Source organism: Sparus aurata, chromosome 9 (assembly GCF_900880675.1).
Source record: "Sparus aurata chromosome 9, fSpaAur1.1, whole genome shotgun sequence".
NCBI classification, from domain to species: domain Eukaryota; kingdom Metazoa; phylum Chordata; class Actinopteri; order Spariformes; family Sparidae; genus Sparus; species Sparus aurata.
In genome coordinates, this window is record NC_044195.1 from 23,253,975 (window position 1) to 23,270,079 (window position 16,105).

The 16,105-nt window shown below is 40.0% G+C and overlaps 1 protein-coding gene across 1 annotated transcript in view; it reads right to left on the minus strand.

Annotated features, from left to right (window-relative positions):
* map2 (microtubule-associated protein 2) overlaps positions 1-16,105 on the minus strand; it is a 104,064-nt gene that overhangs the window by 35,887 nt on the left and 52,072 nt on the right. Inside the window, exon 5 of the mRNA XM_030428755.1 lies at positions 10,701-10,969. Coding sequence (XP_030284615.1) covers positions 10,701-10,911 — 211 coding nt within the window. The 5' untranslated portion in view covers positions 10,912-10,969. The remainder of the gene's footprint in view (positions 1-10,700; positions 10,970-16,105) is intronic.

Genomic DNA, 16,105 nt, shown 5'->3' on the forward strand with positions numbered 1-16,105 from the left:
AACTTATGGGAAAAGTTATTTTGGGGCCTGAGTGCATCACGTGACATTTTAATCACACAGTCTGGGCACTACATCAAATTTGCTTCAAAGCCTGGCGCTTGTACTTGTAGCTTGAATAGGAATGGTCAACAAGGGAAAGTCCTGCTACCCAGCCAATGCACACTTACAACATTTACATCAACATTATAGCATGTGAGTTTTCCTAAACTAAAAGTAGGGAATTGATCAGTTCACGTTTGCTTTCTCTGTTTCTTTTTTTCTGGTGGTATCAGAAAACAGGCAACAGTAGATTGAAAGTAAAAATGTTACGGTTATTCTATCTTTTACTCCAGTCTTTCCTTCACACTCAATGTATATGACCATTTTGTACTTCAACGCGTGTCATAACATGATGATGGAAAAGGTATATATCCACCTGGGTGTTATTAAAAGTACCTTAAGTGGTGGGAAGGAATGCCACTTGTATCCTTTCTTACTGAAGGCAACAGCCAGATGTTAGGAGTGGTTAGAGGGTATCAAAGGGGGTGATCAGGAGAAATGGGCTTATGTGCTGTTCATGTGTTGTTGGAATTGACAAAAATGTCAATTCCCCCAGGGAAACTTTATGGGAATGCCCTCAATAGTCAGAAAACAACTACTCAGAAAATCTGAAATTTTGGTACCCAACTTACCAAGGTGACGTCAGATGGCGCTGAAACATCACATACAAAAATAACTATTGGGTTGTTGGTAAGAAACATTGACCAAAGTCATGTATTGTCTAGTAATTGTATGGTTTCCTTTGTTCTTCTTTTTTGTGCTCAAATACTGCAAACAGCTTTCAACATGATGTTTAAATTGCTCTGATAATGTGCAAAACAGTGTTTTCTGGCATCCATGTTGCTCCCACATTCCAGCATGGTGCACATAAACACGTAAAGTTGGAAGAGCAAATTCCCAACTTGGGAAATGGGACCATCCGAGGAACAGGTGAATGCAGCATTATGCCATTTGAGGAGGAGTTGTACTGTATGCTCAAACGCTCTGTCTTTTTAATTAGGGCCCGAGCAGGGAAACCTGCAAGGTTTTTCGAATGACAACTTTTTTGTCTCAAATGATCTCATTTTACACTGCCTGAACATACCCCAAAACTAAAAAAACTTAGAATATAAGTCACACCTGGCGAAAATGTTCATTATCTATCGTTGTCCTGAATTTCCACCACTAGGTGGCACTATAATTAAGGAAAGTGCGTTTTGGCTTATGACTCCCATATAGTTTGTCGCACATTCAAAAACCTTATATCCACGCGTTCCCTGAATAGTGCTGAATTCTGTGATATAGGCCACACCCATTTCAATGGTTTTTTCGCCGAAAATTTGCGAAATGTCGTAAAACTCCTCCCAGGTAATTTCACTGATTTGCACCAAACTTTGCGCATAGCGTCCGTGGACACTCCTGGCAAAAAGTTATCGAAAGAATTTTGATATTCCAAACAATACTCACGTTATTAAATAAAAACTTCCTGTACATTTTGCTCAAAACAGGAAGTGTTGCATATCTCCACACTGGTCTGTCCAAATGATATGAAACTCAAGTGACTACTTCTCCATGCACCCCTAAGGCTCGGTGCAAAATTGTGGCTGATGACCACAAGGTGGCGCTCTTTAAATTGAAGTGTGTTATATCTCCACATCGGATTAACACAAAACTTGGTACAATTATTGCCAATGCCCTCCTGAGGATAGCTGACAAAGATATTACTGATCCCTCACTAGGTGGCCACACCATAACACTTATGTAAATGAAATTCATAGGGGTGGTATAGACTGGCCCCTGTAACTCCCACACTAAAAATGACCACAAGGTGACGCTATTATCAACACAAAAGTATTTTTGGCATGTAACTCCCACATAACATGTCACACATATTTAATATATTTATATCTACGTGTTCCCCAAATTCAGCTGAATTGTGTGATGTAGGCCACGTCCACTTTTGCAGTAAGTTTCGATTCTCAAAATCGAAAAAAATTAAAAACTTTTTCAAATTCCTCCTATGCAATTTGACTGATTTGCACTAAACTTTGCATGTAGCCTCTGTGGAAACCCCTGACAAAACGTTATCAAAAGAATTGCAATAGTCCAAAATACGCCCAAATTATAAAATAACAATTTCCCTCCACATTGTGGTCAAACACACAGTCTTGCATATCTTGATCAAATACAGTCCGATTACCACCAAAAAATTGATAATTGTGTCCCATGGCCTGATGAGGGTTTGTGCAAAATTTGGTGCAAATCGGCCAATAGGTGGTGCTTTTATTGCTAAATGATGAAAGAACAGCTTCACTGTCTTTTCATTATACATTCAGGCTTTCTCCACCAGAAAACAGTGCTGCCTTGCTAATGGATACAAACCTCTGTTTACAAGTCTGTAGGGTCACACAGTGTAGTCCTCATTATTTGTTCTTTATGTAGATTACAGGGCGTTCTTCTGACTTCAGCATACATTATTTAATACCAGCAGGAGCAGGCCATCAAATGATATAGTACCATCTTCCTCAACTGAAGGTGCTGCATGAACAAGCCCCGACAGCAGCATGCCCCACATGTGTAGACTGCGAGGGCCCATTAATCGCTGCTTGCAGCTTTAATTTATTTTATTTTTAAATCTTAAATCTTCTTGAAATCTTCAGACTCAAGATTTGGTAAAAGAGAGTAAATATGTGGCTGGTTAAGAATGGATCCTGACTTATTGTGTTCTAAAAATGGCATTTTTTCTTTGTTCAAGTTGTCTTGAGGTTACAGTCTCATGTCTGGATTTTAATCTAGATATTCAGAATTTACAATATTTTCCATCTGCACTGCATGTGCCTCGACACAATCTTATCCCTGAGCTCTACAGGCAGCTCCTTCAACCTCGTGGCTTGCCGTTTTGCTGATATGCAAATATCTTTTTCATCGGCTGCATGTTTTTGCTTGGTCATTCTGGTGTATTGAGTCTGGATGGATAAGAGAAAAAAAGGGGTCTGAATACTTTCTTAATGAACTATATATTCAAAACTAACATGTTTTAGATAGACTCCAAGTTGTATGTGAAGATGTTTTTTAAAAAAGGAGAACAGGGAGAACTGCCCCACAGGCTTCATGCATATGCCTTGAGGGGATAAAAACAGACTGCAGTCTCCTCCAGACAGACACATGCAGGGACATTCAAACGAGACAGTGAGGGCACTGGGTTCCACGAGACATTGTGGATTTTTAATCTTCCGAACCAATTCAGAAAAACGCACAATAGCCACGCAAAAGCACTGTAAGAAATGACCTTGTCACGTTCACAGAACTAGCTGGCAGTAATGATAACTAGCCTTGTCTGGTCTGTCTCAGCATTTCTGAAACAGAGTGATGTCAAATGACAAAGCAGACCGCCTTTCATTGGCTTTGACAGGAAAATAAACCACATGCACAAAAAGCTACGCCGATTTTCAAAACGGTTACATCACATCTGCGTATTTTCATTCACACAAACACACTCTACCGATGAAGTAAAAGCACGTATTACCTGTATGACAAGCAGACTGAAGCTGAGGACGCTCCCTCTCTAAGCAGAGACTACGACTGGAAGCCCTGAGTCAATACACAGCCACACAAACACACACGCTCTCTCTCACACACACACACACACACACACACACACACAGACGGACTGAGAGGGCACGGAGAGAGCAGGAGTACCGTTTGGTACGACACCAGCCGGCAACCCAAAATGGTGTAAAGCGAGGGGTTACCATAGCAACAGACTGGTGGGCCACTGATTTTGGTCCCAATGTAATTCAGATGCCGGCAGCATGTCTGTCTGTAGCCTCCAGTATAAAATTAAATGAAGGCTATGACGTGGCTGATTATTAAAGCCAATGTTTTTGCCGACACATGACATAAATCTGACTGAATCTAACCAAACAAAGCTGAATCCAAAACACAATTTATTAAAAGACATATTTTCATACTGTTTTTTTTGTTGTTGTTTTATTTATTCAAAAAAAAAAAACTGAAAAAGATTAAAACACAGAGAAATAAGTGAAATTATCAATAGAATGTGAAGAAATAACAGTTCTGATGTTGTGTATTGTGGTGCAGACATATCTGCATATCTGCATACTAACCAGCAAACCTCAGCCTGTTATGACGAAGTAGTGGTACAACGAGGACATATTCTACCTAGCCAATCCTGGCAAGGAACCACATTTAGCAGCAAAGAAATGCAGCAAAACACCACTGGAGAAAGCTCTTGGCGAGCAATGAGATGAAATTTGATGTTGAACTTGCAATGTATCTTCAAGACTGTTAAGATTGGTCGGTGCATCTTTACTTTCTTCTCAACAATATCACATGAATTAAGTTACAAACAATATATATTGCTATTGCATTTTGATCAGTGAAAAACCGATACCTATGTTTCTGCGTACCTTAAAATCCACAGAGATGTGACAAAAGCATGTACAGGTCAGACAACAAGTTACATGACGGAGGCCATACACGCTCCATCGCCACTTAGGAGAAGAAATCATCAAGTGACAGAGTGAATGTTGCTCAACATGATCAGCTTCATCTTTATCGTTTCTCCTGTAGGAACTATGTTCTAATACAACAACATTTTCATCTGGAATAATTAACTTTATTCTCTGGTGCAGATTCCTGAACCTCCTCCTTCCTGAACATTTTTGTCATGGACTTTTTCTGTCCTTGAGTTTGACGATGTTATGCAAAGTCAATAAATTACTCTTTGGGCTTAAAACACTAAATTGCTTGTGTAAAACATATTAAATTCCTTCTATATTTTATAACATAACAATGATACCTTTGCATCTAGTGCTAAAATGTTTTTTGTTTCATTCGTGGACCTCGTTTTATTGAGTGTATCTCAGAGACTCAGTCATCCTTTAACTTTGGATTTGTCTCTTTTTGTTTATGTCCATGCTTCACAGCAGAGCTCAATTTGATCTAATCCCCTCTCTACTGCGGCAGAACATACTGATTTAAGCTGACGACATGGTGAGACTTCAACAATAGAAAATCTCTTCCAGGCTTCTTGACACTAGGCTGAGTTACTTGTGTCAGCTCAGTCTAATATCCCCAATATAACACAAAGGTTTCCTCAGTTTATGCAAGCCGACCACTCTCTAGAATAAACTCACCAACTCGTAATACTTCTTTTTTTTCTACTAACTCATTCTGTTTACTTCTGTCTCCCTCCCTCCATATCTTTCCCCTTGTCCACTTCCAGCATGGCTGACGATGGCTTTTTTTAACTTTCGTCTCAAAGGAAAGTCAAGAGGGCAATTTCGTGCTTCAATAGGTTCTTGTTGTGCCTGAAGAGCTTTTCACGGGGGTAGAGGGCTCACTGAGTGCCAGCATCAGCCCTTCTGTCACCCATTCTGCCCCACTTACCCCCGCCCTGCCCTGCTCTGGAGCAATGCTAATGTATGCTGACAAGGTGCTCGCCAGACAAACACAGCTTTGGTTACACAGCTGCTGAGAGTATGTCATTTTCATGCAGATTATTGGAGAACATGTACTGATACGCTGATCTTCGTAATTATTACAGATTAGTGTCTGTAAAAGCTGGAGGAGAGAAAGTTTTGTTAACCCCTTTGTTCACATTAACTTTCCCTGATGCTTCAAAGACCGCCATGGTTTAGTTCTGCTGAAAGGTTAGTGCAATGTTTATATGACATCATTCTATGATTATCAAGTTTCTTCCAATGAATCAAGGCAAGATAGAGATTCAAATATTTTGGGCAAAAGCCTAAAGCAAACCATTGTCAGTGCACCTCCATTCACCAGCCCTTTAGATCAAGGAGCAGGTGTAAAACCTTGAAGTTATCTAGAATTACGATCTCAGTTTGTGCACAGTTATTAGAGATGCCAGCAGAGTGTAATTTTCTCATCTTAGAAACACAAGCAAGGTCATACTGTTTCTTTCTGAGGCTGACAGAAAATCTTTCAGATGCATTTATAACCTCTAGGCCTGACTACTGCATTGTTCTCTTGTTTGGTCTCCCTACAAAAGACAGTTACCACCTACAACTTGTTCAGAGCTCAGCAGCCGGAGTACTGACTTATACAAAAGACATCAAACATAACACCCATTTTAAAGAGACTGCATTGGTTGCATATCAGTTTTAGAGTTTGTTTGAAAACTGTCTTTCTAGTTCTTAAGATCACTGAATGGCCTGCCACCAGCTTCTTTCTCAGACATGCTTTTTAGATATGTAACAACAGCAGATGGATGCAGCTGACCTTGTCAATCTAAGCATTTTTAAAAAAACGCACTAGGAGTTACTGGTAATTATAATTAATGAATTATGGTAGTTTCCGTTAATTTATATTAATGGAGATACTTGTTAGTAATATGACTTAAGAGACATCCTCTCTCTTGATCTTATTATCTCTGATTTCTGCCGGATAACACCTTTAATGCAGGCTGGTAACACTTTTTTGTCAGAGCCTGAGGACATGCTCTTGAGACAAGTGATGTATAAAAAGGATCATACCTACGTCAGTTCCACTTACTGATGAAGACCATGAGTTGAAAAGACTAAAAAGATCATTGGCTTTCCCCTCTCATAAAAAGATTTTAAAAAGTAATGGGCCTCATTCATGAACTGTTCTTACGAACAAATTTGTTCTTAAGTCCCACTTACGAAGATTTTAAGAAGATTGTGGCATTCATGAATTTTTTCTTATCTAGGATTTTTTCTTAGGCAAGAACAAATCCTACGAACACTCAGTACTCTTACGCACATTTCAGTGCCGAAATGTTGGCATGGTTGTGTTTTCTTCTCTTGTGTAGTTCAATAAAATGCAATATTACAGTGATAATTCTGTCATATTTATTCATTTATTTCTTTCTTTCTTTCATATTTTTGGTAATTTACAAAGAATTTAAATTCTAAAATAAATTAAATGTGCCAATGATTTAAGATAAATCAAGTAAATTGGAAACATGCCATCAATTAGTAACCCCCCCAGCCTATTTATACGTGGCATTTCTCCATCCAAGGCCCGCAAAACAATGGCATATATATTGCTCCTGCGGCTTTCATCAATGTAAGAACACCGCTGCGAACAATTCTGAGGCTTACGAACGAGTTGGTGAATCTGACGTAGGGTTTTCTTAAGGAACCTCTTAAGAACAACTTAAGAAAGAATCTAAGAAGATTCTTAAGAAGATATTGGTGAATGAGGCCCAATGTTTTCTTGTTGGTGTCAGTTTTAAACCATTACTTTGATGTTGAAAAACGGCTCTCATGTCTTTGATACGTGCTAATAATGACCCAAAGGAACACATGAGGTCTTGGCAGTTGTTAATCATGTCAACCCACTGCCTAAAAGTTAGCCTCTCGGTTTTATTAGAGAGCAATGGATTGAAGCAATGTGACAAGACTTCTGGATATAAAACATCTTTAAGAGGGAGTTAGTCTGGATAATTAGGAAGCAAAGTATTTTATTTGTTTTTTTAAAAAAAAGAAAGAAAGAAATTAACCCAATATGTTTGAGTTGCTGGTCTTGCCTAACTGGATTCATTGTGTGTTGATTTGCAAATAGGTTAAAATATTATAGGCTAAAAATCAAAGTAACTTTTGATGACACTAGAGAGACAATAACAATTTTGAATGCAAATGAATGCAAAGCAATGCAGGGATACCATCCACTACCCATTATTAGTTTACCCCCCAAAAAATCCAAATTCTGTCATAAAACCATAGAAGGCAGACTTTTGATTTTAATCAATTAACCCAGTGTATTACGGGCACGCCACAGAGTAAAATATCATATCTCTCATATTTGGCAGCTGTAGCTCAGGAGGTAGAGTTGGTCGTCTAGTAATGGGATGGTCGCTGGTTTGAATCCCGGCTCCTCCTAGCTGCATGCCGAAGTGTCCTTGAGCAAGATACTGAACACCAAATTGCTCCTGATGAGCAACTGGCACCTTGTATGGCAGCCTCTGCCATCAGTGTATGAATGTGTGTGTGAATGGGTGAATCTGACAAGTGTTGTAAAGCGGCTTTGAGCGGTCAGTAGACTGGAAAAGCGCTATAAAAATGCATTTCCATGTCCATTTACATTTACCACATCTATAGAACATGAAACAAATGCCAAAACTGAAAAGATCTGTATAATATAAAGGATAAAAGCCATCACATGAGTAGTTTCAATCTGTTTGGTCTTGTTCTGTGTTACAACACAGCCTGAACACTCAGATGAAAATAAATGTTGACATTTACAGGTAAGATGGCAGTTGGTTTTCTGCCCACACAGTATGTTTACTGAAGCACATTTGTCGTCACAGTAGGTCAACAGAAAAAATACACCAACGAGTGGAAAGGTAAATGTAACAAAAGCGCCGGTCGAGGGTTTTGTCTTTGTAAGTGTCACAGTATGTTGACATTTTTTGGTTTGTTATTTACATTCAAAAAAATTATTCATTTCCAAAGATTCTGATGCAAATCATCCTGATTAGAGTCTCTTGAATCAAGTTACATCATGTGATTATAATGCAGTGATCTGACTCTTTCTTTTCTGTTTTTCAACACATTAACACTTCCAACAAAAACCTTGAAACAAGTGAAATGTTCTTGGAAGCAGACGCAATCGCTGACGTTCATCTGCACGTTGTTATTACTTGAAGATTTGATCAAGACTGAACGATACTTAAAAATTAAAGCTTGGGCATTTAGGGTGTGAAAACGGTCAAATGGCAAAAGACAGTTACTCTCAAGAACACTGTAATCAGCCCTCAAAACTGGTGTCAGTTAAGCTTTAATAATGGGAAGATAGGAGGTTAATTGGGCTCTTATCATCGCATGCTAAATGGCCTTGTCTGTGGCAAGCTACAGGCGAAAAGAACAAAAGCCCTGGCGAAGTAAATTGTAGGGGAGCCATCTCCATGGTTACAGCTTTGGTACATTATTGTTCATGTCTCCAGGGTGTGAGTGAGGGTGGGGTGGGTTTGTTGAGGGGTGAAGGAGGGGTAGAGAGAGAGAAAGAGAGATATTGTGTGTTAATTATAGCACTGTTAATAACAGCAGGCTATGTGATTCTAGTGAGGACTTGGAGTGCTGAAAAACCCACGCACGAGAAGAGACAGGACGCACGTAATAACACACAAACGCTGTCGAAAGTCGTAGACAAGGCTTTACGCACACACTCGCACAAACACACAAGCATGCGTACACAGACACACACATACTACACACAAGCCCAAATACCAGACTTGGCATACTTTCCTTTCCCTTATTAAACTGTGAGATCTTCTTTTGGCGAGAATAAAATGAGCTGATCTGATTTGCCATGATTGACACCAACAACAAAACCTGTACATTAAAATGCAAATGTCCTGTCAAACCCCTCTGCTGTGTGACGTATATTGTTCTTCTGGTCAAAATAAACTACAAAGATGAAGCGACCTGGGTGATTTATAGGACTGAACTGTGACTTTTGCTTCTGATTGCATCTTAATTTTAGGGAAGAAGGACCCTGTCACATGTCAACAGTGCTACTGATGTCACGATTACAACTCAGCATTTCAACACACTAAATCACACAAAACCACAGACCTCACTTCCCCTTCACTTCTATATTTACAGTACATATTTCAAAACTGACAGCAAACATCACTGATATGTTTCCGACCCACTCACTCCCAGCTGTCTTTCACATTTGCATGTTTTACCTGGTTTGATCCACACACTTATGGTAATACTGTACATTTACATGTCTGCACTTGCTATGAGCGGGTTGGAGACGCATCACATTTGCACTTTTTGCTGATGCAGTAAAATGCCTGAGCGTCTCCAGATATGAATCTTTAAAGTGTGGCGTGTTTCCTCTCGAATATCATGGGCCAGATGTTTATACATGAACGAGCATTTGCACTTCACGTTTCACTTTTGTGAAAAATAACATTTCAAGTCAAGGGAACATAATAAAATTTAAAAGAAACTTTTTCATTTATTTAAAAAGGCGGGATCTATCAAGGCTCAGTTTTCCAGAAAAATACAAATATACAGATTATATATTCATAATGATATAATAAAAAATAATGCTTTAAAGCCCAGTTGAGACCAAAGATTTAGGTGAGACAAAACCACTTTAGAATGCTGCAGGAGAAATCTGCTGCAGTTTGAACGTCACCTGTTTCAACAGCCAATCGGCAGCTCGTAAAGAGGTCAGCTGGTCATTTACAAACTGTCAGCTGGTTAAAATGGCAGAGCTTTGTACAGAGGAAAAATGACCACATCAGTTAGTTTAAGTGACAGCCGAGTCTGTATGATGCAAGCATTAAAATTACAATTTATTGCTACACTGCTACGTTTTTTCTCTGCTAAACCGATCTTTTAACCATGCATTCACTAAGACCACAACTTGTGTTTTTACGGTTTCATCATTACTAGAAAAGCAACTGTAACAAGTAACAAGACACTTTGCTCATTCATGTTTTAAGATGCTGCAAATCATATCCGGCTATAAAAAAAAAAGCCCTAACCCGATACAATTTACACTAAATCCCTAATGCCCAAAACACAACCTTTCCTAACCATACCCTGAGTTGATATTCAACAGCCTCATCCCATCCTCTTCTTTGAACAACCCACAAATGCAACACAATTCCAGATGAGCCTCTGCTGAGTCTGAATATAATCAACACGTCTTACCTGCAGTAACAGCATGAGCACCAGTTAATTCCCCATTGAAGCCGTTCTCCCTGGCGGAGTAGGGTGTCGTAGCCATGTGGGTGGCACCAGGCTGGCAGGTCCTGTACGCAGAGGAATTGTAGCCATTGGCCCCGTGGGTGCCTGTGGGCTCCTGCCCCCCTGATGGGTCCCACTGGGGGGCACCGTCTTCTGGCTGTCGACTGTCTGCCATGCTGGTGCAAGCTAGCAGCAGGGGAGGGTGGGCAAGGGACGGGGTCTCTCCTTTTTGGCTGGTAAAAAAGAAGGGAGGGAGGATGGAGGAGAATAGTCAAAACTGTGTGTTATTAACTGCAACGTTAGCAGCGTTTTATAAAGGAGAAGGAACAGTGTACAGACCAGAGGAGGCTCTAGGACACGCTGCATCATTCACATTCACAAATCTCTTTTTGTCAGTCATAATCCCTGCTGCAGCTCCACTGAGCTTCACTGTCAACACCTCTGACAGTGCGTCCATGCTTATGTGAGTCTGTGTGTAGGTGGTTGTGTGAAATAGTGTCCTTGGATGTTAGCGGGCAGGTGACGGCCACTGGATTAGACCCTATTGATTTGTGTGTGTGTAATGACTCATATAGCCTGCGGCCCAGGTGGTGACCACAACCGGCTGAAAAATGATCAGAGCAGACCTTGAGGAGTTGTGTGACTCACGCAGGGCTGAGGGGATATAAGGTGGGCTCTGATCAATCTGACATGGTCCAGATCAACATTAGACTAAATTGTTTGAAACAGACTGAATCTAATTTCACCTGATGATTTAACAGCAATTTATCCAAAAACAAAAATGAAACGCTTCAAAGCACTTTAAATTGGGAGACTGTGATGTGTAGAACAGGTATTTTGACCAGAAACTTCCAACAAACCACTGTCTGGCTTACATGTGTTTGAAATCCCATGCTGAGGACAGATGATTGATCAGCACAGTGTGCAGAGGAGATCAAGCAGAAGCACAGGAAAATATTGATCAACCCATATAATCGCCTGAGGCAGGGACAGTCAGTAAGATTCAATGATCTCTTGGACGATATCGAGCAGAAGGTGGGGGAAGCAGATGAATGGGTTTGATGTAGCTTAAGATCAATACACAAGAAGGCTATGCTCCTCTTCTCTGGATAATTGGGTTAGTGAGTCTGTTGACCATTTTGATTTTATTCTTTTTTCTAAATATCAGTACAGTATTCACTTTAGACAGTTTCAGTCCTACAATAAAAACTCCAATATTCACCTTCAAACACTCACACTGATGTGGACGAGAGAAGAAAAACAATTGGCAAACACAAAAGCAAAAAAATGCTTTGAAAAAGGAATTCATGGTTTTCAGCAGGAGGTTTGCGTCTGGTGGTACTTTAAGCCTCTGCTGAGCAGCCTGTGTAGTTGTGCATAAGGGGATGTGTGAAGGAGCAATTTGTCATTTAGCTCTGCAGTCCACAGAGACTCAAGAGACTGAGGGGAAGTCTGCCGGAGAAAACAGGAGTCAATAACTGCAGCTTGGGACCGACGTAACGCTACAGTGAGCACTATGTCACTGTGATACATCCAACGCTACTGCTCATTGTCTGCACACTGAGAGAGTACAACAGAGTGAAATAGATGACAAGTCACGTTTGCAGACACCCTCCTTCACTCTCTGACGTGTCATCTGTTGTTTTCCCAGAAGTTATAGCAACAGGCGACTAAATTAAACACATTGTTACTTTGAATGAAATTATTGTTTCTCTGGGTTTGATGGAATCATTTGTGACGGCAAAAAAATCTAACAAAAGTTCAGTGTGTTTTTGACACATCAAGGGTCCACACCATCTTTCTTTGTTTATTGTTCCCGATGAGGACAGAGCATCTGTCGCAGCAGCGTCTTTTTTCAGAGTGCTACGAATTTTTGTGTGGCCACTCCTAACTCTTATAAATGAAAATCTCTGAACTTTTCTAGAAAGGTGCTGGTGTCAGTTCTCTTTTTCAGACAACCTATCATATTTTAGACCAGGTGGGACTTGTCACCCCACACCCTGGCAACCCATAAAATGGAGGAGAAGCGTGTTAGCATTACCCAATGTGCTGTGTTCTTGGTCTCAACTCGGCAGTCCCAAGCTCAGTGCCAGCACTTTTCTGCTTGAAGGAAACGTTATGTGGACACGGGTCCTAATGCAGGACAGCTACAGATTATAGTGTCAGTGAAGGGCTACATGAGCTCAACTGACAGATCTGTGGGGTTACATCACAAAAAAACCTTGAGAGCCACTGGAACGGAATACCACAAAGACAGAGCACAGAGACGCAGAATGGCATTAGAACAGAATAGAACAGAGTAGAATATGTGACGGCTGTAAGCCCATGCAGCCTAAATGGATCAGAGTCGGGAGTCAATGGAGCTTTGCATGACTCAGCTCTGAAGGGAATATCAATGTGAATGAGGCCTCTACAGAGACTCCACAGCACAAAAACAGCTCAAAATGTCCACTCTGTCTATGTCCAAATACCATAGCAGTATATTTTGCATCTCCCCTTAACTGTCACTATCCATTCTGTCGCCTGTTCCACCTCTGTGTCCCTGCTCGAGCCTCCTTCGAAGAGCACTCTCAATATTAAAAGAGCCATAAAATACTGAGATGAGACTGCTGTCCTGATGCTATATGTCTCAGTGCTGGCAGTCTGATAGTGAAGGTCACTTTAAGTTCTATGGCTTATTTCCAGACCCACCAGGATGATCCTGATGGTGGCCAGGCTCAGAATGTCAGTGGTGGTCCATGAGGAGGGAGGAGGGAAGTGTGGCCTGGCTTCCTGGAGGCCTGTTGAGCTGCTGATGACAGTGCTTAATGTATGGTCTGTATGTCTGTGAGTGTGCTGCATGTGTGCTGCATGTGTAAATGTAACAGCACCACCTGCTGGGCAAAATAAGACCAATAGGACTGAAATCAAGCCCTTCTGAAAACTCGGTTTAGAGATTAGAGAGGCGTTATGCAACATTATCACGTAAAACTATGCCTTTCTCATCAGCCTGAAACACAAAAGAGCTGCAATGCAGTACAGTAACTACTAATTAACATGCAATGCACTTACTGTATATTCAGAAATAGAATACTGGTTTAGGATATGATGTAAAAATAAAAAAAGGATGAGCAGAGTCTTACGTATGACACAGAGCAGTAGGAAAAGAAACTGAAAAAAGAGTCTTATCAAGATGAGTTTAGAGAAGACATGATGGAGACAAGTGAAGAGCATTAAATTGCAGATCACGAGATACCAGACAATATAGTATATCGTCCAGATAATATACTGTCCTAAAGGCATTGTGTCAGGTGAGGACTGAGACTGTATGAGATGGTGATATGATACAGTTAGACGTCCGACGTCTCAGTGGACAGCAGGTCTGTTGCACTTGGCAAAAAGCCTGTGGCACTTTGCCAGATAGAGGGATGGTTGACGCTGATACGCTCTCTCTCTGTGCCAGAGAAGAATGGAGTTGAATAGTGAGCAGATGAGTGGAGCTGGAAACTACTGGAGGGGCTGGATAGCAACTTGTATCTCTGCAGGGTACTTCAGTAGAGCACTACATTTCTAAATATGCCACTCTAGATTGACAGATATTCATTTATCCTCATTAATGAAAAATAAATCAAGATATCAAGCTTGCTAGTAGACTGAAATCAACTTTCTGTGTGCTATCCTCGATATATATTTCTCTACTAGTTTGATATGCATTTTATGATGAAACATTTGTACGTATGTGCTATTACATATTTATGATATCCTATGGAATTGTATACATTCTGTATCTAGTCTTTTGAGGTACTGTGATCAGAGCAGCCAGATTTTGTATTCTGATATGATCAATTTTTTTTAAGTATGTCATTATCTCATAGAAAATGGTAATGAAACTTTATAGTTTTGTGTAGATGAGCTGTCATGGCTTTTGCCTATTATTTGCTGTTTTTTTTAAGTGTATCTGTATTGGGGAATGTGACTTTGTTGGATTATCTGCTGATCAGCACCTGATTATTATAAGAAACGCTTGTTTATTAAGTACAGAGTGAATCTGGTCAAGCTACATGCAAAACGCATAGTTAGTTCCTTCTTGATATAATCTTGTAACTGATCATAAAATAGTGTCAATTGTATCCTGGTGTGCGCCTGAATATTGATTTTTTGATCTACTGTGATTTGCCCGTTACTGGCTGCACCCAGAAGAGAAGCACCGCTGTGCATGGGACATCTCCCATTTTTTTTCCGCGCAACGCCATGTACACGTTCATGTTTGTGTAGCATGAAGGAACTAAAACTCTCATTGTGTTGTTTAATGACAAATAAATTACCTTGTTACCTTGTTGTCACCTTGTTATAACAGCTAAGAGGTATAGAAAAATCTATATGTTAATAATCTTGCCAAATGTGCAATGATGCTGGTTGTGTGTCTTTCCCACCAGGCTACGCAGCGTTTTCAACAGCAGCTAATCAAACTGGTTGCTTAGCAACATGCACATATGTTTAGGTACAAACACTGACTATTGGTTCTACATTACTACAGTTCACATCAACAATTCACATTTGTTTTATATTGACAAACAGTGCATGCATGTCTCTACAGTTTGAGCCTGTTTTAAGTCCTGAGAGTGTAACCAATGCACAGAAGGCTGAGTGTACAGGTTTAACATCTCTGCTCCTTTCACCTACTGCACACTGATAAACACTTCCTTTCACAGGGATGAATCAGCAGCGACATGTTGCATTTCCGAACAGTGGGTCGAGTTGAGGCGATAGAAATAATCCAGTGAACATGCTGCATTATTTACCCTTATTCAAGGCTCAAGTGCAGAATTACTGGAAGTAGACTTGTTTTTTCCACCATGCCCTCAGAATACATCACTCAGGGTATTTTCAACATGTTGAAGAATACAGAAAGTACACCTGTAGTTTGTGTCAGTACAGGTCTTGTAAGAGTCATTTCTGATTTGACTGTACATTCTGAATATGCAAAATCAATTTAATTTGCGTGCAAATGTTTTGAAAACCATAAAAAGAATACTTGGGGAACTACATTTTTTTTGTAACTGTGATTTTTAAGTTTTAGGTTCAATACATTCAATTATGGATGTCAGGATATCATTGTTTTACTTTACAATAAATGTGGCAAAACTAATTAATGTCTATAGAAATTTGAAAATTATATATACTAGCAATCAAATTCACCTTTGGTTTTGTTGAGTGTGTTTTGTCTCTTTTTTTGGCAAATTAATTACGCTCAAAAGGAGCAAATAAAGAACAATCACAATTAATGACTGGTAAAAATGCATTGTTGCTGGATTATTAATATTAATCACAGTTTTCATGAATATCATGATTTCGCGACACCCCCTATTGTCATGTCTGATGCTGAAGTT